General features: G+C 43.5%; 2 protein-coding genes across 5 annotated transcripts; both read left to right on the forward strand.

Moving 5' to 3' along the window:
- The first annotated feature begins 2,046 nt into the window (after nt 1-2,046).
- Nucleotides 2,047-6,162, forward strand: LOC118368552 (uncharacterized). 2 transcript variants are annotated; one of them, XM_035752746.2, is made up of 5 exons: nt 2,047-2,213; nt 3,376-3,905; nt 4,517-4,717; nt 4,844-4,973; nt 5,073-6,162. In XM_035752746.2, the coding sequence occupies exons 2-5, from the start codon at nt 3,527-3,529 to the stop codon at nt 5,548-5,550; spliced, it is 1,188 nt and encodes a 395-aa protein (XP_035608639.1). In that variant the 5' UTR covers nt 2,047-2,213; nt 3,376-3,526; the 3' UTR covers nt 5,551-6,162. The 2 variants fall into 2 exon arrangements, with proteins under 2 accessions (XP_035608639.1, XP_035608646.1); XM_035752753.2 differs by lacking the exon at nt 2,047-2,213 and adding an exon at nt 2,291-2,624.
- A 1,533-nt stretch (nt 6,163-7,695) lies between these two features.
- On the forward strand, nt 7,696-24,668 carry si:dkey-21e13.3 (uncharacterized protein LOC100150043 homolog). Of its 3 annotated transcripts, XM_035752765.2 has the most exons (10): nt 7,696-7,742; nt 9,172-9,234; nt 9,665-10,410; nt 11,727-11,907; nt 12,022-12,151; nt 12,344-12,417; nt 21,341-21,445; nt 22,575-22,697; nt 22,782-22,907; nt 23,022-24,668. In XM_035752765.2, the coding sequence occupies exons 1-10, from the start codon at nt 7,730-7,732 to the stop codon at nt 23,495-23,497; spliced, it is 2,037 nt and encodes a 678-aa protein (XP_035608658.2). In that variant the 5' UTR covers nt 7,696-7,729; the 3' UTR covers nt 23,498-24,668. The 3 variants fall into 3 exon arrangements, with proteins under 3 accessions (XP_035608658.2, XP_035608676.1, XP_035608685.1); XM_035752783.2 differs by lacking the exons at nt 7,696-7,742; nt 9,172-9,234; nt 9,665-10,410; ... (1 more) ...; nt 12,022-12,151; nt 12,344-12,417 and adding an exon at nt 19,198-20,369; XM_035752792.2 differs by lacking the exons at nt 7,696-7,742; nt 9,172-9,234; nt 9,665-10,410; ... (1 more) ...; nt 12,022-12,151; nt 12,344-12,417 and adding an exon at nt 20,436-20,982.
- Nucleotides 24,669-25,130: the final 462 nt, after the last annotated feature.

The following is a 25,130-nucleotide window of genomic DNA, read 5'->3' on the forward strand; positions in this document are numbered from 1 at the left end:
ACATGTGGAATCAGGCCATGAGTAGACTTCTGTCCTATTCTGATGGATATCTTCACTGGGTCATAATAGGTGGTGCTTTGAAGATTTAACTTCACTTAACACAGGCTGAGTGATGACAGCACACGCACATCTGAAGCTTTCATGTGGTTTCATGATGCCGTTGTAGAGTGTGTGTGTGTGTGTTCCACAATCCTACCCAGAGGCTTAGGTTCCAATCCCATTACCCCCCCGCTCCTCATCCCCAAACCGTCCCATTAAAAAGAGCCAGCTCCCACAGCTAAGACAGTTGGTATGGTAACGGATCAGTAAAACTCAGAGTCTCTCCTTTTCAACACCATTCCCTCTGAGGCAACCAGACAGACGCAGTACTAACCCTCCCTGTGTGGGTTCTAAGGATGTGTGAATATGCTGTACTGCTAGAGAGAGGGAGAAAGAGAGCGAGGGGGTACAGGGACAGACAGACAGACAGACAGACAGACAGACAGACAGACAGAGACAGACAGACAGACAGACAGACAGACAGACAGAAAACAGCGAGGGGACAGGGACAGACAGACAGACAGACAGACAGACAGACAGACAGACAGACAGACAGACAGAGACAGACAGACAGGAAAACAGAGAGCGAGGCGGGGGTGTTTGTCTTCAGACAGGAAAACACTGTGTAGACAGACAGACAGACAGTTTATCATCAGACAGACAGACCGCCGGCAGGAAAACGGATGGTGACAGACAGACGATATCATCCACCGCAGAGGGGGTACAGGGACAGACAGTGTGCGTGTGTCTGTCAGGAGATGTTTACAGGGAACTACAGGGACAGACTCTCAGACAGACACAGACAGACAGACAGACAGACTCCGAAAACAGAGAGCCCTCCATATGGAGTCAGCGATGAGAAGTGTGTATGATGGTGTTCAGCGATATCATCCACCGCAGAGTGTGTGTGTGTCTGTCAGGAGTGTTTACAGGTGTGTGTGTGTGTGTGTGTGTGTGTGTGTGTGTGTGTGTGTGTGTGTGTGTGTGTGTGTGTGTGTGTAAGCTTGAGTGAGTGGAGATTAAAGTGTGGCCACACCCATTTTAAGGTCAATGTCATACATAACCTCTGACTGAACCGGAAGTTCTGTACCATTATGGGGCAACACATTATTACCCTTGTACTATGAGCCCAGGTCGTCACAACAGGAAATGGGGTGAGTCAACACGAAACCAGGACAACAACAACAAAAATACCATGATTTGGGGGATTTTCAGGCAATCTAATTCATAGAATGGTAATTTGGAGAAAGGATTGTTGACGTATATCATTAATTCATGTAAGAAAATTGTTATTGAAATAAAAATGCTACTCATATTACAGATATATTTATTAGACCAATATCTGCTTTGTAGCACCTACAGATGAAATACTGTGGAGGCCTGGGCATTGCCAAAATGTAATAAATATGCCAAAATATGAATTATATCTATTATGCTTTTAGATACAAATGTTTAAAAAAATAAGTTTACAATACTTCTTTCGAAGGACTATGGATTAAAGTTAATGAAAATCCCAAAAGTATACAGTACCAGTCAAAAGTTTGGACACACATCTCATTCAAGGGTTTTTCTTTATTTGTAATATTTTCTACATTGTTGACTAATAGTGAAGACATCAACACAATGAAATAACACATGTGGAATCATGTAGTAAACCAAAAAATTGTTAATCAAATAAAAATAGATTTTATATTTGAGATTAGTCAAAGGTAGCCATCCTTTGCCTTGATGACAGCAATGGAGCCATTTGTGTTATTTCTTAGTTTTGATGTCTTCACTATTATTCTACAATGTAGAAAATAGTAAAAATAAAGAAAATCCCTTGAATGAGTAGGTGTGTCCAAACTTTTGACTTGTACTGTATATATATCTTTTTTGTGAGTGTTGTGTTAGATGGTAGGGTATTTGCATATTAATGTTTTTTTCATGCAACGTTTATATAAGGGAGTTATTTTAATTTTTTATATTTTTTATTCTCCAGTCTAGTAGGTGGCGGTAATGCAACTCTTGCATTATGCCAACCTCCGTTAAACCTCATCAAAGAAGAAGAAGAAGATCTAGAGCTGATTTGCAACCCGCCGAAGCAGATCTGGAGAAGAAGGAAAATGTCTCCTGTCTCCACACGCACCGTTCTAGGATCAGCTGGCCGTTAGGAAAACGCAAACAGCAAAGTGGTGAGTCGGAAAACCCTCACTAGTTGCACTGCAGTGAAGGTTAGCGCGAAAATGTTGTGCAACCTGTTCTGAATGTGTTGTATCATAATTTCGATTGGGCCTTATCAAAGGCGCTACCTTCCCCCTTTGAGGCCTAATCCAGCCATGTTTAGGTTTAGATGAAAATAGCGAATATTAACGGTTTACTTTTCACTAAACAGAATTGCGACTGTGGTTCGGGTAACTTGCAACGGTAGCAGTTACTGTGTACTTCTAACAAACTTTATTGGGCCCAATCTATCATCTGAGTAGCTAGCTACATGCTTTTAATGAATGCGCTGTGTTGGATTTACATAGGAAGCAGGTGCCCTTGCCAAATAGAAGATACCTAGCTTGCTAGCGACGTCCGGCCGGAGCGCCTCCGGTGTGCGCGTGGGTGACGTCAAAACTCCTAATGTTGTTTTTTGCATGACGACAAAGCGTTCTTATTACGAGCCCACAATATGTCATACAAATGTTATAGACATTCATTATTTACCAGAATAGAATCTTAAATATAAGTAATAGACATTGCTGAATTGGAGAGGGTGGGAAAGAGGATAAATATCTGCGACTGGTGGGAATTATTTATTTAATTGGTAGTCGAGTACCTCAACTCCATGATGATTCACGAGTTGGGCACAGACTAGAGTTTTAGAAACGAACCTCGCTATGCGGTCGATACTTCGAAAGTGAAAATTCTCAAACCCTTGTTATGTACCTATGTTTCTCATCTGCGTGCCTTTGTTTGCTGAAGTCCATACTTTTTAATAAAACGTTATTCAAAAACAACCACCGACTGTTTTCTCATTGCTGTTCCTCTAAGAGGGTAACTCGCCAATTGAAAATCAACAAGGAAACAGTCGGTCGTTGTATTTTATTAACGTTTTATTAAAATGTATGGATTTCAGCAAACAAAAAATGGCGGGCTAACGTAAGAGTTTAAGAATTCACATTTTTGAAGCATCGACTGCATAGCGACTCGTTGAGATAAGAGATTCATAAAAACAACAACCCTAGTCTGGATGTGAGGTACTTGGGGAATCTAATTAGGAAATCACAGATTTTTTATTATTGTAATGGCTTATTAATGATGACTATTACTCTGTAGACTAAAGTTTGTCTGTTTTTTTCTGTCCTACAGACTTTACCCATAACTGACCTTAGAGCAGTGTGTAAGCTCATTCTCATCCTACCCCCGGACATTGCAAACAAATATAGAAAGGTTCAGGAGAAACTCTTCCTCACTCCAAAACAGTCACCCAGGAATTGAAGAGGAAGTGACATCAGAGCAGATGGAATCAAATCAGAGCCTGGCGGGGGTGGACTCCCAGGGCAACATGGTGTTCAGAGTGGTTAAACCTGCCATGGGCATCTTCCAAGTCTCCTCAGAACAGACAAACTCTGTCGGACAGGGGGGGTCGCAGCAGATGGTTGGGGGGCTGATGGGGTTACAAGGGTTATCCAACCTCCCCTCCATGGTGCTGGGGGATGGACAGGGTCAGGGCCAGCAGCAAATGGGGAACGTGAACCAGATGCAAGCCCAGATTCAGATCCCAGCAGAGGACATGTCCCAGACCCAGGTTGCCGCTCCGAACCAGAACCACGTACCCCATGTTCCCTTTGCAGAGGTGTCGTCTCTCTTGGACCCCAACATGAAGAGTTCCAAGGCCCGTAAGTACCACAGCCAGAGACGGAGGGAATCAGGCCAGGTGTGGCCCCTCCTACTGGAGACCTCTCTTTCTGCAGGATGTTATTGGGCTCCCGAGTGGCACAGCGGTCTAAGGCACTGCATCTCAGTGCTACAGTCCCTGGTTTGAATCCAGGCTGTATCACATCTGGCGGTAATTGGGAGTCCCAAGGGGGGTGCACAATTGGCCCAGCGTCGTCCGGGGTAGGCTGTCATTGTAAATAAGAATATTTTCTTTACTGACTTGCCTATTTAAATTAAGGTTAAATTGAAGAAGAAGAAAAAGTACTACTCGAACACACCTGGTTGTACTAATCAGCTGATTCTCTGGACCATAATTAACTGGTGGAGGCCAACCTTCCACCTGGAGACCTACTGGGTGTGCAGGGTTTTGCACCAGCACTGGTCTAACAACTGATTCAGTTAATTATGGTCCTGAGAATCATCTGATTAGTACAACCAGGTGTGTTCGAGTAGTACTTTTTTTTCTTCTTCAATTTAACCTTAATTTAAATAGGCAAGTCAGTTAAGAAAATACTAGTATGGAATAAGTTGAAAACTCAACACAATTTGTCTCTTGTTCCTCTGGTCCTAGGCAAGTACCTGATACCCTATGACGAGATCAAGCGACGTCTGGAGGCTCCAGAGAAGATGTCTCTGCGTTCACTAGCAGCCTACACCAGGGTCAGCCGTGGCCCGGCCAGCAAGAAAACCCTGCAGGAGTCTCTAAATATACTGGGTCTTACTCCTGGTACTACTACTTCTGTGTCTTCTTCCTTTTCCAAGCTCACAGAGGGTAAGCTGTGTGTGTGTGTGTGTGTGTGTGTGTGTGTGTGTGTGTGTGTGTGTGTGTGTGTGTGTGTGTGTGTGTGTGTGTGTGTGAGAGCATCTCTTGTGCTTTATAGATTGTTGTGTTTTCCAGGTGACACCAAAGCCCTGTGTAACGACATGAAGGACTTTGCCCATGACTACATAGACTTTGGCAACATGGCCAAGCAGCTTATTCCAGAGACCAACACTGTCCAACACTGGTCCAAGGTCATAGAAACCAGGTTAGTGTGGTTACAGCACGGTGTAATCACGAGCTAACTATGATCTATACGTTTTCTGTACAGTGAGACCGACCCTAACACACCTTCATTCTGCGATAGGAGCCACCTGGAGGCGATGAGGAAGTGTTTTCGTGACCCGGTCAACAGTGCGTCGTTCGACAACGTGACTCACGGCTTGGGCCTCGGGATGCTCGACGCCGCCCTCGACATGATTACCATGGTGATCGACAAACAAATTCGCATCCTGTCTGGCGCCGCGGCAACCGATCCCGTTGACACCGGCCCTCCAATGAGACGCATCCGCCGGCGCCACCGCAAGCCCCGAGACAACGGCAACGACAAATTGCACGGGTCGCTGGGCGGGGTTAAAGGTCAAGAGAAAGGGCCAGGGAAGGGCAAAGGTAGGGGCAGAGGCAGGAAGAAGATGCGGCTGCAGGAGTCTGGAGCTCCGGTTGGTGTTGCCATGGATACAAATCAGCATTGTCAGCCGGAGGATGTGGAGAGCAGTGTTCTCACACTCGTCTCTGTTGGTTACGAGACCATCTCCAGCGGCCTCAATGCCACAGGACAGATCTGAAGATGTTTAACGGTTGAACAAACAATGCTTAACACAGGAATCGGACTTTGCTTAACATTTTCCTATGGGGAAGCTGGGATCGGAACTGTCTTAGTAACGTTGTGGAACATTGTGGAACGTTGTGATGTTTAGACGCAACTCTGCTCTGGCCCACAGAACCCTAAACACTGAGAGGGAGGCATTCAGTGAGCTCACAGCATTCGGGTTTAGAGTTTTGTTTTTGAATGTTGCAGCTCTTGCCTACTGATAAATTCAATCAATTGAATTTTGTTTTTTTGTTGTCAGTTAGCACAGAGGTGAAGAACACAGCTTTGTTCAAGTGGAATTCAAGTCAATCCAAAGATAACTGATGATATTAAAAAACCTACAATGTAGAAATGAGTCTTAATTCTGGTCTTTGGGTTAAGGCAATCCCTTCATTCCACCTACTCATCTGGTATTTGATAGCCCCGTTTATTTATATAATGAGTGGACTAGTTATAGCCCTCTCTCAATCTCCATGATTGTAACATAGGGAACACATCATGCCAGTACTTTGTCAATGATTGTATGTTTATATTGAAACCTGGATTGCTGAAATACTTGTATTAAAGCTTTCATTTTATTAATGAACCTCCATTATGTTCTTTATTTCTGACAGAATCAATGGCACAGTATCTGATCTATTTCACTGAGGGAGTTTGACTAAGCTGAACCGGGGTGGCCGGTGACGTTACCGGGAAAAAGCCATAAGGAAGGAGCACCCTTCTCAAATTGAATAGTAATCTGGCAGCATCATTCAGAAACATGGTGCATCCTTTCAAATTAATTTTCTTTGAGAAGGCAGATAAAGTACATCACGTGTTTTATCACGAGAGCAAAAATGTTTTTCACGTGATACCTTTGAACCTTAAGTCATAACTGCACGCGGTTGACATATGGGCCAGCCGGTGTTATGATACTGGTGGATTGTACGGTTGTGGCTACCAGTACTGATCCAGCTAGTTGTCTGGGATAACAGTAATTAAAAACTGTAGTATTTTAGCTAACTCTAACCTTTTTCCTAACCTTAACCTCATTCTCCTAACCTGCAATGTAAGTCAGTGGAGCCTGGTGGGAGGAGCTATTGAAGGACGGGCTCATTAATGGCTGGAATTGAATAAATGGATTGGAGTCAAACATGTGGTTTCCATATGTTTATCATTCTATTCCAACCATAACTGGATTAGGTTTAGCTAAAATGCTACAGTTGTCAACAAACCACAAGCCATCAGTTTCAAAACAAATGCAATCACTTTTCAGCCGGTGGAGACTCCGAACACCCGACCAGTGTTTCTCAACCTATATGAACACCTATTTAGTCAAATGTCCTCAAAATGTAGCACTGATACAATAAAACATTGGACACTGGATAATGTTACAGCAAAGACAGTAGAGATCTCTTGGTGTCTTGAAGACAACTGGGATAAGGTCAAATCATGACGTCAGTGATCTTAAGGTCACAAAGTCGGAGCTCTAGAAAGTTTGTTAGAAATGTTTGTTTGTTTATTCCATGTGTAATTGTGTTGTATGTGTCGAACTGCTATGCTTTATCTTGTTCAGGTCGCAGTTGCAAATGAAAACTTTTTCTCAACTAGCTTACCTGGTTAAATAAAGGTGACATCTTTAAAAAAAATAAAACATTTTAAGAAGCAGCGTTTAAAACAACTGGGTACTCGGGCGTCTTTCTGACCTGTATATCACAGTTGTCTTGAAAGCACAAAATTGCCCAAATATCAAATTTTATTTGTCACATGCGCTGAATACAAACAAACCTTACACTGAAATGCTTATACAAGCCCTTAATTAACCAACAATACAGTTTAAAAAATATATATATATATAAATAAAAGTAACAAATAATTAAAGAGCAGCGGTAAAATAACTACAGCGAGGCTATCTACAGGGGTTACCGGTACAGAGTCAATGTGCGGGGGAGGTAATATGTACATTTCCGAAGTTTTTTCAAATTCAGAGATTTCCGAGTTCCGGAGTTGGAAGTTGTTTTTGAACAGGACATTTATATTCACTTTGCAGAGATATTATTGGGTCGTTGTAGATTCAAGCCAATCACTGTGCACTATTATTTTTAGCGTCAAACCAATCAGACGGCAGATATTTTTGGCCGCACATCAACGTTATCTTATAGCGCATCATCAACATGGAGCCCTCAGGTAGCTTGCTGAATTATTTCACCCTCGCATAAACATACTAGCGATTGGGAGTGCATGGATATTAATTAGTAAATATTAACGTAACTATTTACATTTCACAAGGTGTTTGTTAACTAGTAAACACAGACTGTAATGTTAGCTAACTGTTGTACTAGCAAAGTAGCTAGCTAACAAGCGATAGCTAGTTTGTGATGTTTGCTTTGCTAGCCAGTCTGAAAATGAACGAGTTTGTGACTGTTTGCATTTCAAATGCATGCATTTATGTGTTAGCTGTACGCTAGTTATTGCCTATCAGCGTGATGTTGTAGCTAATTAGCTCGCTGGTTGGGTATGATGATGATGATATCACAGCTTGAACAATGATCCAGATGTTTCACCGGATGTATAAATCTTAAGCATCCGGTTGGCGTTTCCACATGGTGATGAAAGGAAGCCCAGTGGCCGGCAGTGGGAGGAGATGGAGTGAGATGGATTTTGGCTGACATTCAGATAATTTTCTCATCAATTAAACATTAGATATCATTACAGTTTTCTGTTCCCAAAACTAAAATCTGTTACGAACAGAGTTGACAAAGTTTTGTAGACTTTACCAAAGTTTCTAAAAAAAAAAGTGCGATGTTTAGTGCAAGGGCGAATTGAGTTATTGCGCACGTCACAGGGTAGGCGTTCCATAACGGAAATATGCAAATAATTCTAGAATGCGCCCATAAGATCTCACTGGCTCGTGCTTGGGTCTGCCCACCCCCTTGCTTGTTCTACCTACTATGATTAATTTGCTCTCATTGGAGACGACAGGCTGTGGTCTATCTTGGGTTAGTTATACAAATCTTTGATATGTCTGGACTGTCACAGACAGCAGGATGAGAAATAAAAGGATGGCGCTTTCAAGACAACTGTTGCCGCGTTCAAAACAACTGGGAAATGGGAAATCTTAGACTTCAGTGCTTTCAAAACAACTGGGAACAAAAAAAAACGGACTTTGACTGGGAAAAACGTGAACTTGGAAAAACAGAAAGTCCGTTCTAGAAAGATACCAAGATGTTCAAAAACCATTTCACCAGTCATAGCTCATTCCCCCCCAGTTCCCAGTTGTTTTGAACGCTCGTAAGTCTGGGTTTTCAGAGTTCCCAGTTGTTTTGAATGCGGCAGGGGAATGTGTGGGAGGGAAGGTGGTGATTAGGTGTGTGCATTGACTTGCAACGCTTCCATCGTTCTAGGAACACACAAGGGTTGCACATTTACATTTTAGCTGTGCACTGCCAATAACACACCTGACCTGACAAACTAGTATCAACTAATTATCCAGTCCTTGATTGGCTGATTTAATATGTTAGTACTGGACAATAATGAAATGTGTACACATCTCCAAGACCAGGATTGATAAGAAACCCTGCTTTGCTGGTGACTAAGGACTCTAATTGAATTGCAGGGAACAGAACCCCCGAGGGGAAGGATATGATCCATCTGGCCAAGAAGGCAGAGAGATATGCAGGTATGTACATTGTCTGAAGCATGAATTTAAGGTTGCCATAACAATCAGACTTTTATACCAATGCTTGATGTAAAGTCTGAAACTTCCCCATGCAAAATTGTCAAAGTTTTCCTTAGAAGCCAAAATGTTGAATAAAATTACATTTGAACTTACTCTACCAGTTGTCTGAGCGGTTAGTCCTTCAACCACTCGAAATATGATACAAAAGTCCACAGGGAATAATTGTTAACCCAACTTTTTTAGAGAGCCGGTAGGTAATATGGTTCTCTCGGCTTGTATTTGTGACTAGAGAAAAGGCAGATCATTTAGCATGAACTTGGAGGTGCTGGCTGAATACATGTTAACAAACATATCAAATTGCAAAGTACATGTCAGAAAACATCACAGTTACTGTGGATTTAAATACTTTTACTTCCCTCCAAACTGCCAGGGACTTCCCAGGCCTCGACTCCAGTTGTGGTCGTGACCCAATCTCAAACATCAGTTGGTGTCCCCAAGAAGCGCATCTACGTAGTACCCATGCCCCGGCGGGCTCCTAAAGAGCCACAAATCCAGATTCGGACTCCCACTACAGATGCAACCAAAACCCGGACTCCAGTCCCATCCAAAAAACGTATCTTTATTGTATCCCAACCTTTCTCTGCTGGAGGCTCGACGCAAACCCAGGTACCAGGCACTAGGAAACACATCTATGTACTAGCTCAGCCCCAGAATGCTGCTGGGGTCAGGACCCAACCCCAAACTACAGCCAGGATCACGACTCAACCCCAAACTACAGCCAGGATCACGACTCAACCCCAAACTACAGCCAGGATCACGACTCAACCCCAAACTACAGCCAGGATCACAATTCAACCCCAGACTATAGATGGGAAAATAGTGCCAGGACAGACCCAGATCAAGACTCCAACTGGGGTCACAGTTCAATCCCAGATTGTAGCCAGTGTCAAAGCCCAAGTCCAGCCTGCAGTAGGGAGAACAGACCCTCCTAATGCTCCAAGGCAGACTAGGAAGATGGTTCACTTCCAACCCAAGCCTCTGACAGCCAGGGATGCAGCCCCAACCAAGGCTGATGCCCAGACTCAGACCCCTACTGTCGTGGCAGAGGTGGTCTCTATGCTGCAACACGGAGATGTGAGACCTGCACCGCAGCCATACCTGGTCCACAAAGAAGAGGTAATAGTAAATATCATGTACTGAACAAAAATATAAACGCAACATGCAACAATTTCAAAGACTTAGGCCTCCCAAATGGTGCAGTGGTCTAAGGCACTGCAGCGCCGTACTTAAGGCGTCACTACAGACCGGGTTCGATCCCGGGCTGTGTTGCAGCCGGCCGCCACCGGGAGACCCATAAGTTGGCACACAATTGACCCAGCGTTGTCCGGGTTAGGGGAGGGTCTGGCCTGCGCTCTAGCGATTCCTGTAGCAGGCCAGGTGCATGCACGCTGACACAGTCGGCAGTTGTACGGTGTTTCCTGGCTTCCAGGTTAAGTGAGTATTGTGTCAAGAAGCAGTGTGGCTTGGCAGGGTCGTGTTTCAGAGGAGACATGACTCTGGACCTTCGCCTCTTCCAAGTCCATATGAGAGTTGCAGCGATGGGACAAGACTGCAACTACCAATTGGATATTATGAAATTGGGGAGAAAAAGGGCAAAAAAAGTTTTTATAAAGTTACAGTTCATGTAAGGAAATCAGTCCATTGAAATAAATAAATTAGGCCCTAATCTATGGATTTCACATGACTGGGCAGGGGCTCAGCCATGGATGGGCCTGGGAGGGCATAGGTCCACCCACTGGGGAGCTAGGCCCAGCCAATCAGAATAGGATTTTCCACACAAAAGGGCTTTATTACATACATAAATACTCCTCAGTTTCATCAGCTGACCTGGTGGCTGGTCTCACACGATCCTGCAGGTGAAGAAGCCGGATGTGGAGGTCCTGGGCTCCACATGTGGTCTACGGTTGAGAGGCCGGTTGGACGTACTGCCAAATTCTCTAAAACGGTATTGGAGGCAGCGTATGGTAGAGAAATGAACATTCAATTCTCAGTGCAACAGCTCTGGTGGACATTCCTGCAGTCAACATGCCAATTGCACGCTCCCTCAAAACTTGAGATATCTGTGGTATTGTGTGACAAAACTGCACATTTTAGAGTGGCCTTTTTGTTGTCCCCAGCACAAGGTGCACCTGTGTAGTGATCATACTGTTTAATCAGTTTCTTGATATGCCACACCTGTCAGGTGGATGGATTATCTTGGCAAAGGAGAAATTTGTGCACGACATTTGAGAGAAATTAGCTTTTTGTGCGTATGGAACATTTCTGGGATCTTTTATTTCAGCTCATGAAATATGGGACCAACACTTTACATGTTGTGTTTTATATTTTTGTTCAGTGTATATATTGTTTTCATTTAAATTAAAGGTACACTTTGGGATCTGGGACTGTTCAATGGTCATTGAAATGATTGATATTTACCCATTGATTGATAGGTGCTGAGGAGGATGGGTGCGCCAGAGAAGATGTCAGTGAGAACGTTGCTGATGTACACTGGGAAGAACCCTGCAGACCGAGACAGCAAGAACAGATTGGTGAAAAACCTGATTAAGGCTGGAATCCCCCCCGTCGAGATCCCTACCTATATCACCAGTGCCTTCTCCAGGCTCACCGAGGGTAAGAGAGGGAGAGAGATTTTCTCCAGGTGACACAAGAACGCTGGGTAGTGGCATGTCCCTAGCTACCTAAAGCGATTACCTCAACTTCTGTAACGTGTGTATGTTCCTTCAGGTGACACCACAATGCTGTGTAGTGACATGAAGTCCCTAGCTATCAAACACCTCAACTTCACCAATATGGCCGAGCAGCTCATAGAGGAGACCAACCCTGTGCAGCACTGGTCCAAGATCATCGATACCAAGTAAGCTCTCATACTTTGTTGGGTCCAAGGTTATCTATCCATTCATCAATGCCAGTTACTACTGGTATTTCAAAGCATCTTAACTTCTGAATATGTCCCATAGATAGGAAAATTATGTATCTGTCATCGTTTAATCTTTTCCTATTTGTCAGTTTGTTAATTAGTCCCCTCACTCCTCCCCACCCCTCTCAGAGCCCAGCTAGAGGAGATGAGACTGTGTTTCAGGGACCCAGCTAACAGTCGTCTGATGGACAACGTGACCCACGGTATGAGCACGGGCGTGATGGACGCCACCTTCGACATCATCTCTACCCTCATTGACTACCAGGTGCAGCTAATCGCCTGTCTAGTGAACACCATGCCTTCACACCAAACTCCCACTAGGACGGCTGTCAAAATTAGGCCTTCTCCGGCCCTTCAGACATCCGTGTCCCTTGTCACCCCCCCTGTTATCATCAATCCGACGCCCCTGGGCCCATTCGCCTCCCAACCCCCCTTGAAACGTCTCTATGTGATAGCCCAGCCCCACAACAAGCCCCTGCGGTGCTGCCAAGAGACCCAGAACGAGACCCAGACAGACACCCAGCTCCCTAAGGAACCACTGAAACATCAAAAGGGTCGAGGCGTCCAGCGTGGCCCCAGGGGATCTTACAGGAAGAGAGCCGCTTCAGGGGCCTCAGACAGGAAACAGGAAGCGGCTCAGGAGAAGGGGAGGGGTAAGAAGGTTAAGCTAAACCCCTCCCCACACGTTGCCACGGATACCGAGGAAGATGTGAATGCAAAGATGGCCAAAAAGAGAACTCCTGGCAACACAGAAGGAAACTCAGCAACTGGATGTACACAAACAAATTGAAAAGTTACAGAATGTGTAGCTGCAAACTCCAGCAGAAAGGAACAGTTGCGCCAACAGAAACATAGCCTCGTTCCAGAAACAGTTTCTGGCTCCTACACTTGCGTAGGCCTAGATATGAGGGGGTTGGATAGGTGAAAGCAATTGGATAGGTATAGCAAATCAAATTTGATTTGTCACATGCGCCGAATACAACAGGTGTAGTATAGACCTTACCTTGAAATTATTACTTACAGGCCCTTAACCAACAATGCAGTTCAAGAAAGAGTTAAGAAAATATTTACAAAATAAACAAAACAATTAAATGTAACAATAACAATGCTATATACGGGTCAATGTGCGGGGGTACAGGTTAGTCGAGGGGGGGGGTCAATGTAAATAGTCCGGTTGGTCATTTGGTTAATTGGTCAGCAGTCTTATTGCTTTGGGTAGAAGCTGTTACGGAGCCTTTTGGACCTAGACTTGGTGCTCCGGTACGGCTTGCTGTGTGGTAGCAGAGAGAACAGTCTATGACTTGGGAGACTGGAGTCTTTGACAATTGTTTGGGGCCATCCTCTGACACCGCCTCGTATTGAGGTCCTGAATAGCAGGAAGCTTGGTCCCAGTGATGTACTGGGCCGTACATACTACCCTCTGTAGCGCCTTACGGTTGGATGCAACCGGTCAGGATGCTCTCGATGGTTCAGCTCTAGGACTTTTTGAGGATAATGGGACCCATGCCAAGTATTTTCAGTCTCCTGAGGGGGAAAAGGTGTTGTTGTGCCCTCTTCACGACTGTCTTGGTGTGTTTGGACCATGATAGTTTGCCAGTGATGTAGACACCAAGGGACTTCAAACTCTCGACCCGCTCCACTACGGCCCTGTCGATGTGAATGGGGGTGTGTTCGGCCATTATTTTCCTGAAGTCCACGATCCGCTCCTTTTTGTCTTGATCATGTTGAAGTAGAGGTTGTTGTCCTGGCACCACACTGACAGGTATCTGATCTACCTATAGGCTGTCTCATCGTTGTCGGTGATCAGGCCTACCAATGTTGTGTCGTCACAGCAAACTTAATGATAGTGTTGGAATCATGCTTGGTCACGCAGTCGTGGGTGAACAGGGAGTACAGGAGGGACTGAGCATGCACCCCATGTTGAGGATCAGTGTGGTAATGTGTTGTTGTCCAGGATCCAGTTGCAGAGGGAGGTGTTTATTCCCAGGGTCCTCAGCTTAGTGATGAGCTTTGTGGGCACTATGGTGTTGAACGCTGAGCTGTAGTCAATGAACAGCATTCTCACAGGAGTTCATTTTGTTCAGGTGGGAAACGGCAGTGTGGAGTACTATTGAGATTGCGTCATCTGTGGATCTGTTGGGGTGGTATGCGAATTGGAGTGGATCTAGGGTTTACAGGATTATGGTGTTGATGTGAGCCATGACCAGACTTTCCAAGCACTTCATGGCTACCGAAGTGAGTGCTACAGGGCAGTAGTCATTTAGGCAGGTTACCTTTGCTTTCTTGGACACCGGGACTATGCTGGTCTGCTTGAAACATGCAGGTATTACAGACTTGGTCAGGGAGAGGTTGAAAATGTCAGTGAAAACACTTGCCAGTTGGTCCGCGCATACTCTGAGTACACGTCCTGGTAATATGTGAATGTTGTCCTTCACATCGGCTACGGAGAGTGTGATCACACAGTCATCTGGAACAGCTGGTGCTCTCATGCATGCTTCGGTGTTGCTTGCCTCGAAGCGAGCATGTGATGTACCGCAGGGCAGCTCTCTAGGCCCTCCACTCTTTTCTATTTTTACCAATGACCTGCCACTGGCATTAAACAAAGCATGTGTGTCCATGTATGCTGATGATTCAACTGTATGCGCATCAGCAACCACAGCTAATGAAGTCACTGAAACCATTAACAAAGAGTTGCAGTATGTTTTGTAATGGGTGGCCAGTAATAAACTGGTCCTGAACATCTCTAAAATTAAGAGCATTGTATTTGGTACAAATAATTCCTTAAGTGCTAGACCTCAGCTGAATCTGGTAATGAATGGTGTGGCTGTTGAACAAGTTTAGGAGACTAAATTACTTGCCGTTACCTTAGATTGTAAACTGTCATGGTCAAAAAATATAGATTCAATGGTTGTAAAGATGGGGAGAGGTCTAGCCGTAATAAAGAGATGCTCTGCTTTTATGACACCACACTCCAAAAAGCAAGTTCTGCAGGCTCTAGTTTTGTGTAATCTTGATTATTGTCCTGTCGTGGTCAGTGCTGCAAGAAAAGACCTAGTTAAGCTTCGGCAGGCCCAGAACAGAGTGGCACGTTTTGCTCTTAATTGTATTTAGAGGGCTGAAATACTATGCATGTCAGTCTCTCTTGGTTAAGAGTTGAGGAGAGACTGACTGCATCACTTCTTATTTTTATAAGAAACATTAATGTGTTGAAATCCCAAATTGTTTGCATTGTCAACTTACACATCGCTCTGACACACACACTTATACCACCAGACATGCCACCAGAGGTCTTTTCACAGTCCCCAAATCCAGAACAAATTCAAGAAAACATCCAATATTATACGGCCCTTATTGCATGGAACTTCCTTCCATCTTATATTGCTCAAATAAACAGCAAACCTGGTTTAAAAAACAGATAAAGCAACACCTTGCGGCACAACGCCTCTCCCCTATTTGACCTAGATAGTTTGTGTGTATGCATTGATATGTAGGCTACGTGTGCCTTTAAAAAATGTCTATGTAGTTCTGTCCTTGAGCTGCTGTTTTCTATTGATGTTCTGTATTATGTCATTCTGTATTATGTTTCATGTTGGACCCCAGGAAGAGTAGCTGCTGCTTTTGCAACAGCTAATGGGGATCCTAATAAAATACTAATGACCAAATAAAAGGCATTTAGCTCGTCTTGTAGGCTCGCGTCACTGGGCAGTTCGTGGCTGGGTTTCCCCTTTGTAGTCCGTGATAGTTTGCAAGCCCTGCTACAGCCGACGAGCGTCAGAGCCGGTGTAGTAGGATTCATTCTTAGTCCTGTATTGACGCTTTGCCTATTTTTAATCATTTGTCTGATGGCATAGCAGGATTTCTTATAAGTGTCCCGCTCCTTAAAAGCAGTAGCTCTAGCCTTTAGCTCGGTGCGGATGTTGCCTGTAATCCATGGCTTCTGGTTGGCATATGTACGTATGGTCACTGTGAGGACGATGTCGTCGATGCACTTATTGATGAAGCCAGTCACTGAGATGGTATACTCCTCAATGCCATTGGATGAATCCCCAAACATATTCCAGTCTGTGCTAGCAAAACAGTCCTGTGGCGTCCGCGTCATCTGACCACTTCTGTATTGATTGAGTCACTGGTAATTCCTGCTTTAGTTTTTGCTTGTAAGCAGGAATCAAGAGGATAGAATTATGGTGAGATTTGCCAAATGGAGGGTGAGGGAGAGCTTTGTATGCATCTCTGTGTGTTGAGTAACGGTGATCATGAATATTTTTTTCCCCACTGGTTGCACATGCGACATACTGGTAGAAATTAGGTGAGGTAAAATGAGGTTAAGCAGTTTTAAATTTGCCTGCATTAAAGTCTCTGGCCATTAGGAACGCCTCTTCTGGATGAGCATTTTCTTGTTTGCTTAGACCTTATACAGCTCGGTGAGTGCAGTCTTAGTGCCAGCATCGGTTTGTGGTGGTAAATAGACTGCTACAAAAAATATAGATCAACTCTCTTGGTAAATAGTATGGTCTACAGCTTCTCATGAGGTGCTCTACCTCAGGCAAGCAATACCTCGGACTTCCTTAATATTAGGCATCGCACACCAGCTGTTATTGACAAATAGACACCCCCACCCCTTGTCTTACCAGACGTAGCTGTTCTGTCCTGCTAATGCACAGAAAACTCAGCCAAATGTATATTATCCGTGTCGTCGTTCAGCAACGACTCAGTGAAACATAAGATATTTCGTTTTTAATGTCCCGTTGGTAGGACAGTCTCGAACGGAGATAAACCAGTTTATTTTTCAGTGATTGAACGTTGGCCAATAGAACCGATCTCCGCCCCCTATATTTCCGTCTTTTCTTCACGCGAATGACAGGGATTTGGGCCTGGTCTCGGAGAAGCAGTATATCCTTCACTTCGGACTCATTAAAGAAAATATCTTTGTCCAGTTTGAGGTGAGTAATTGCTTTTCTGATTTCCAGAAGCTCTTTTCGGTCATAAGAGACAGTAGCAGCAACGTTATGTACAAAATAAGTTACAATGTGAAAAAAAAATAAAAAATAGCACAATTGGTTAGGAGCCCGTAAAACGGCAGCCATCCCCTCCGATGCCATTATTATACATAGGGGGTATAGGGGCCAAGTGTTGATTTTGGAAGTGGACTGAGCACTCAGTGATGTGAGGACAGAGAAATGGAAGAAGGATATGAGGCAAAAGAGTTTAAGTGCCTTGGAACACATTGACTAAATTGTAAATTACTGTAATATGGACTATAATATGGACTATTGGGACAACTTTATATATTAAAGTTGTAATTTTCCAGAGCATGGTGATTCCTTTGTGTTGAGAGAGCCATGCCTAGATCAGGGTTCTCCTACTCTGGTCCTGAAGAGCTACTGCTAACACTTGATTCAGATAATAGTGACAGCCACTATTGTAAAGTGGCTGTCACTATTGTAAAGTGGCTGTTCCACTGGATGTCATAAGGTGTATGCACCAATTTGTAAGTCGCTCTGGATAAGAGCGTCTGCTAAATGACTTAAATGTAAATGTAATAATCAAGGTCTTGATGAACAGATAATTAGTAGAATCAGGGGTGTTAGAGCAGGGATGGACCAAAATCCTGCACATGCAGTGGGGTTTGAGAATCCTTTTCTATAGAGTTGCTGAAGCTCGTTGATGTCTCTTAATTTCTCTCTCACTCACTGGCGGTTGGGTGTTATAGTAAATTCAGAGAGATTTTAGGAAGCGAGCAGCTCTGCCTCACACGTAGAGAGAGATGGCGGACTAGATAGATATAACTCATTTTAGCATGAACCTTGCCATTGAGGCAGAATATATGTGTAGAGCCTAGTGCAGACTTTCTACTCTGTAAATGGATGTGATTTGGTAAATGTTTCGTTTCACATAGACATATCTTTATACTTTTTAGCTCTTGGTTACTTCTGTTTTGTTTACAATTATAAATAAAAACGTTGCTCCCACACAAGACTTGGACATGTCTCTGACTTGCCTCGTTGGCGTGCTAGTCCGAACTAGGAAACTCAGTAATGTCCCACTTGATTGTAGTTATACACGTGCCGCGTTCAACCAAATTTCAGACTTTCCTATGTCCGATTTAGCATGTGTTTAATTCCAACAATCAACAGGTTATTGTGCGTAACAACAGGTTTGAGATTGAAACTAAGACAATCTGGTTCTGCGTTTGATGAAGCGCTAACAGACTGACATGCCTGTCTAATTAGCTAGATTATCCTCTTGGTGGTTAGAAAGGTTGGGCTTATTACACACTTAAAATCAACAAATCCAACAGCATGCTAGGCCTGCGAGCCTAAGCTTCAATCATAGCTGTTCGAACGGTGTACATCCATTTTAGAACAGCAAAAGTCAAATTGGGAGGGTTAATTGCTTGTTCACCTCATCGGGAAAAAAACCCATGTACATCTAAAGAAAATGTGGAATGTTTAATATCTATAAACTAAAGACAACCAGATAGTAACCATAAAACTAACAGTCAGCCTCTAGCTGTATCAAACACACACTCATTGGACTATAGAGGCTAAACCTCAAGTTAGATAAACAGATGCTGCAGAAATCTGAAAAGTATTTAACCCCTGAGATGAACCTTCCTCCCATCTGGACAGGCAGGATCATAGATCACTCTTTCCTGCTGTCCTCACTGCTTGCAGTAGGGGGGTGTTATTCGCCCGTAGAGTGATTCCACCATTTTAACGTAAACTGGGTGGGGATTCTTATTGGTTGGGAGCGATCAGACAATGATCAGAGTATTATTAGCCTTAACCTTTTTTTCAAAACACAAAATAATAAGGACATTTTAAATGGTTTGAGCAAGGTGCTGTGCAGAACCACTGATCTACAAATCATCCTGCATTCTAAAGAACTACCCAGTAAGAAAAAATCCTCACGTACAAGGATTAGCAAAACACCTTGCTCATTCAGCCGAATGTAAATCGGTCAAGTCAACCAACAAGCCAAGGGCCTATAAAGCCCCATCAAACTGGTGGTCAAACAGGGAAATGGTTCCAATCTTTTTTCCACCATTTGTTTTTTTCCCAAAGGGGATTTTAGAAACTCCTAGAATAAGGGCTGTGTTTCATGTAGGCTTACTCTGGCGTGGCGTTTTGATAACCATGCAAATCTCTTTTGGACAAGGTTGACTTTTATCAATATATTCAGCTCTGATTCGAAAGTGCTAATTAACATCAAAGTAGACATCATGCAAGACTATAAATCCCTGCAAGGTCCTTCATGTCATCTCTCGCTGACACCTGTGCTGACACCTTTGCTAACAGGTATTATGTCAATTTAGAACATGCCCAAGACAGTTCAGAATTGTTAATTTAAAGAAATGTTGCCAATTTATTGATTACAACATTTAGCTAACTTTAGATAGTTAATCCAGAGATTCTTAATTTTGCCGAGATTTGGCAGCCTCGTCCAAATCATCATGGCATTCGTAGTTCTTTATGATAGCCACATTAACAGCTAATCAGCATTTCATTTGATGAAATACAGGCAGATATATTGATAAAAGTCACCTTGATAAAAGGAATTTTAAGTGTTTCTAAAATCTCATAGAAGAATGAAGGGTAGAAAACGATTGGAACCATGTCACTGTATGACCGCTAGGTTATATGGATATTTTTACTGTGGTAATGAATTGTCTGTCAACACAGCGGGTGAAAGGGAGGGAGGAACCGAGGGAGAGCAGCTTTGTAGGGAATTAGGATTTACTCTGTATTAGTGTAGAGGAGGAGGGAGTGAGAGAAAGAAAAACGCCTGAAAGAGCGGGAGTACGGAATATGTAACATAAAACGCAAGAAGGAAATAAATGGATTCGGGGCTTGCTGAGCGTACCATAGAGGAGGGAAGAGAGACGAGGTAGAAAGAAAGGAGAAGACGGTGTCTGAAACAGCAACAGACAGATGTTCCAGAAAGCTGGCGAAGAGATACGGATAAGAAAAGGGGGGAGTGCGGAGGTGTGTAGAGAACATTGTCTGGCTGACAGACGATTTGAGAAACAACTGCAACAAAAAGGCCGGATGGGAGTCTATACTTACGCATATGCACGCATACACACCCACAACACACATGGATAGACTGCGGCCGACCAGTGACTCCGGTCGACTACTGCCAGTGGTACCCAAAGGTGAGTGTTGAGTAGAATTGCGTTTTTTTTTAAAAATTTAAGTTTGGTGTGTGAAGATAGACACTACGCTGTTGGACTGAGCCACACACCTACCTAAACATACTATTGAGCACTGAGCATTACACCACGGATATTGCTTCATTTGATATGAAAACTAGCATGGCACCAGTGTGTACAGCGCGCCACAGGAGAGGGGATTACTATACGACCTGACACAGCTGCTGTTGCTCTGTACCTTACACTTCTATGACTACATTATAAACTGGGTGGTTCGAGCCCTGCTGATTTGTTGACAGGCGTGGTATATAGCACGAGTATGACTAAACGTTTATTTGTTTTACCGCTAAATTACGTTGGTAACCAGTGACACCTCGGGGGTTTGTGGTATTTTGCCGATATACCACGGCTAAGAGCTGTTGCACAACGAAACGCGGAGTGACCCTTAGCCGTGGCCTTATGCCACAACCCTCGTGCCTTATATCTTAAGTATACACTGACATGGTCACTTAGGTTTACACTACTCTGTAGGGTACGTGTTGTACGTGTCACAGGCTGGGATCTGAACCAGTGTCCCCAATGGGAGAAACCAACGTCTTGACCGTTAAACCAAGAGGTAATTCCCTCATGGGCTGAAGGTGAAACTGACTTGGTTCGCGGACAGGGGTACCTCATCACGAGGCCGACTCATGTCTGCTACGTTTGCTTGTGGTGTCTATAGCGCTGTCATGTATATGTGGAACAATGTTATTCATTTCAAATCAGTACTTGAAGTGGGATGAAAACGATGCCAGAGCTCACCATAATTTTACTGTACCAGGGTTCATATTGAAGGGTCTTGACCCCAGGTCTCCCAGCCCACAGCCAAACGTATTAACCAATGCTGTACTATGGTTATAGGGAGATCGTAACAAGCGAACTGGTACAGGAAGTATTCATATTCAATCATCTCTCTCTCTCTCTCATCCTCTCAGACCCTCTCACTAATGCATTAGATGCCATTGTGGTCAGTACTGATCTCATCGAGGATGAACTCCGACCTCACCTGGAAACAGTACTTACTGTCATACAGGAAAAACGTGAGTCACACACACACACCTCTGACCACAGCAAAGAGGACACTACCAGCCAACGAAACTAAAAATTACACAAAAAGGTGGCCTTTGCTTCAAGGGAGAACTTCGATTTTGTCTATTCTCCAAAAGTATATTATGTACAGTAGCCAAGCTATTGTTAAACAGGATGGGGGGGGGGGGGTTCCATTAGTTACCACACCCACAAAGTCAAAATATCGTAGAATTTCATGAACACCAAAATTAGCTTTTTGGTCTTATTTTAGGTTAGGGTTAGCAGTGTGTTTTTCAGTTTAGGGTTAAGGTTAGGTTTAAAATCACATTTTAAGAAGATACATTTGTGGTAACAAGTGAGGATCAAGAGAGAACGAAGGAAGGGGTTGAGAGCGGGAGAGTTGGATGCGTGACCAATTGGACAAACAGTCGCTAAGCCCGTTTGTGTCTGAGGGAGAGAGAGGGAGGGAGAGGCGAAAAGGTCACAGGGTTGATTAACCTGCCTGGATTAAACTCACACACACGTAAACAAACCATACACAATGTACATAAACTCAGCGAAAAAAAGAAAGGTCCTCTCACTGTCAACTGCAGATTTTTTTCAGCAAACTTAACATGTTTAAATATTTGTATGAACTTAACAGAAATTGAATATTGTGTCCCTGAGATCTGTGAAGTTATTTGGATTTTTACAAATTATCTTTGAAAGACGGTCCTGAAAAGGGGATGTTTCTTTTTTTGCTGAGTTTACATGGCACACACATTATTCATGAAACAGTTTAGCTTCTGTCCCTCTCCTCTACCTGGGCTCGGACCAGGGACCCTCTGCACACATCGACAACAGCCACCCTCGAAGCATCCTTACACATCGCTCCACGAAAGCCTCGTCCCTTGCAGAGCAAGGGGAACAACTACTTCAAGGTCTCAGAGCGAGTGACGTCACCAATTGAAACACTATTAGCGCGAACCCCGCTAACTAGCTAGCCATTTCACATTGGTTACACTCACACAGTCACGCACACACAGTATTCACATGCATGCCTGGATGGCTTGTAGGTAAATGGAGGGAGAATACAGTAAAGAGTGTATATTGCGCTTGTTAATATGATGCTGTGTATTTAATCTCTCTTTGTGTGTGTAGAGCGTGGGGCTGCGGAACAGGTGGCAGTGAGTGGTGTATTACCTACTCTGGCTCAAGCCCTTAGGAGGAGAGGACCGCTTACTTTAATGACTGCTAAACTGGTGTCAGAACTGGCCAGAGAAAGTAAGTCTCTCTCTCTCTCTCTCTCTCTGCCTCTCTCTCTCTCTGCCTCTCATGTTTGTCATTCACTGCTTCTTTCTCCATCAGCGGTGATCAGGGAGAGGTGTGGGGAGACAGGGGTGTCATCTGCTCTGCTGTCTGTGCTGGTCTCCAGGGATCAGGAGCTGCTGATACATGCTGGCCGCGCTATCGCTCGTATCTGCTACGAGAGCCGTGAGTCATCGCTAACCTCTGACCCCTAACCCTCGACCACAGCCTTATATCTAATGCTTCAAGTCTAAGCCCTTAACCTAACCTTTCTTACACATATTTCTCTCTCTCTCTCAGGGTGTCAACAGGAGCAGTTGTTGCGTTTGGGGGCGGTCCCTAGGCTGGTTGGAATCCTGCTGGGTTTTAAAAGCAACCAGGCTCTGGAGGGTGTGTGTCTTGTGGCCCTGTGTAACCTAGGTGACATGGGAGAGGGAGGGGAGGATGGAGGTATATCGTGGGAGAGAGGCTTGTCACTATGTCCCGAGGAGTCTGTGTTTCGTGGCGTGACTTGTCACTCCTGCGGCTTTGGCTCCATGGTTACAGTCGTCAGACTGACCCAGTGGTCGCCCGGGCAACACACCGTCAGCATCGAGGTGTTATCCCGTTACTCCATCGGGTTCTGGACAATGCATAACAACCGCCGGACAGTGCGACGTTCACCACTCTCTCACCTGGGAACGTGTCCTAGGTTCTACAAAGCCATCAAGTACTCCGTTCAGAACATTCCCAACAGTAGGAGCCTCAAGTCACTGATCTTCCACATCTTCCTTTGAGGAGGATGGACTACAAACTTGGCAGCATATTATGGACTACAAACATGGCAGCATATTATGGACTACAAACATGGTAGCATATTATGGTTTACAAACAACGCACCATATTATGAAATAAAAACATTTTTAATTGACTATGAATATGGTATTCTATCAATGACAAACAGGAGAACTCATTCACACCTTAGAGAGGAACGGACTACAAACATGGCATTTTATGGACTACAAACAGGTTGACTCTGAAAGTCACTACAGATACATCAGGACTGCAGACAGAAACCAAGATGACTGGGTGTTGGGGATCTGGATGTACCTTACCCAATTATAAATAAATCGGAGTTCAATTTCTTTTCAAAATTGACGTTAAAGGTTCAAATCTATTTCTTTATTTTGTTTTTAAGAAATTCTAAAATAGTTTGACAACCCTGCTTTGTACGCTTTTAAATGATATCAAACTCAACTGTTTACCTTTTTCAGTCACTGATGAAGACATGTGTCATGGTATGCAAATGGGTCAACTTTGAAAACCTTTACCTTTTGAAGGTTTTGGCATTCAGGTCCAAAATGTCCCTTTTTGTTGCTTAATCAAAAGTGATGCTGTCAAAAAGTGATTAAATTCAAATTGATTTACCCACACACACACACACTACTAGGTCCGTATAGCGGCCGATAGGTTTGTTCATAACATTCGTTATACACAATACAATCTTAGACTGAACTTCTTACTGTGTAGCTCTTTCTCTCTATCTCTGGGTTTTGTATCATAGACAATGTTTAAAATGTCAGAACAGTAGTTTTCTCATAAAAAATGTAATATGCAAGAACCGGTGACACTTGTAATTTCTGCTGTGCCATATAAAGCCATGTTTTTGACAATTCGTTAGCCAATTTTACTACCCCACAAGTATTATTTCATCCTCATTTTGCATAATTTTAACCTGTTGACCGTTAACGTTAAGTGGATGGCCATATAAAACACATGTTCATGAAGGCCATGAACAGTACCTAGTAATGCCGTATACTGTTAGAAAGCTCAGATTGTGCTTTTATTTTTTTTTATCGGGTATTCATTACTTTTGATTTTATGCATTTAAAAACACGGACATTTTTCCAATGGTTTTTCCGCCATTCATCTTTCACATTGTGAATAAATAAAGTATAATTAATTGTGTGTTTGGTGTAGGTGTTCCTTGGCATGACGTTTTAATAGCCGTGTAATTCTCTCTCGGACAAGGTGAGTTTTATCAATAAATTCGCCTCAATTTACTCTCAAAAATTCGCAATGCTAATTATTGATGAACGTTACCTTGTCAGAGAGATTTGCGTGGTTATCGAAACGTTATGCCAGAGTATTCCTACACGAAACCGAGACATTTGAAGTAGTTATAACATCCCAGATGGAACAATTGGAACAATTTCCGGGTTTTATGACTCATACTGTGACACTCAACAGTAAATAGTATGAACAATAGTAAGTTGTAGATTTAATTTTCACATTTCATATGCTATGAACAAACTGTTATTTAAAAATGACAAAATAGGGCTTAACACGTTTTTAGATAATCTACATAATCTCACAATTTTACAACTAACATGCTGTAAGATTTCAGCTGAATTATTACTGTAAGAATTT

Source organism: Oncorhynchus keta, chromosome 3, assembly GCF_023373465.1.
Source record: "Oncorhynchus keta strain PuntledgeMale-10-30-2019 chromosome 3, Oket_V2, whole genome shotgun sequence".
NCBI classification, from domain to species: Eukaryota; Metazoa; Chordata; class Actinopteri; order Salmoniformes; family Salmonidae; genus Oncorhynchus; species Oncorhynchus keta.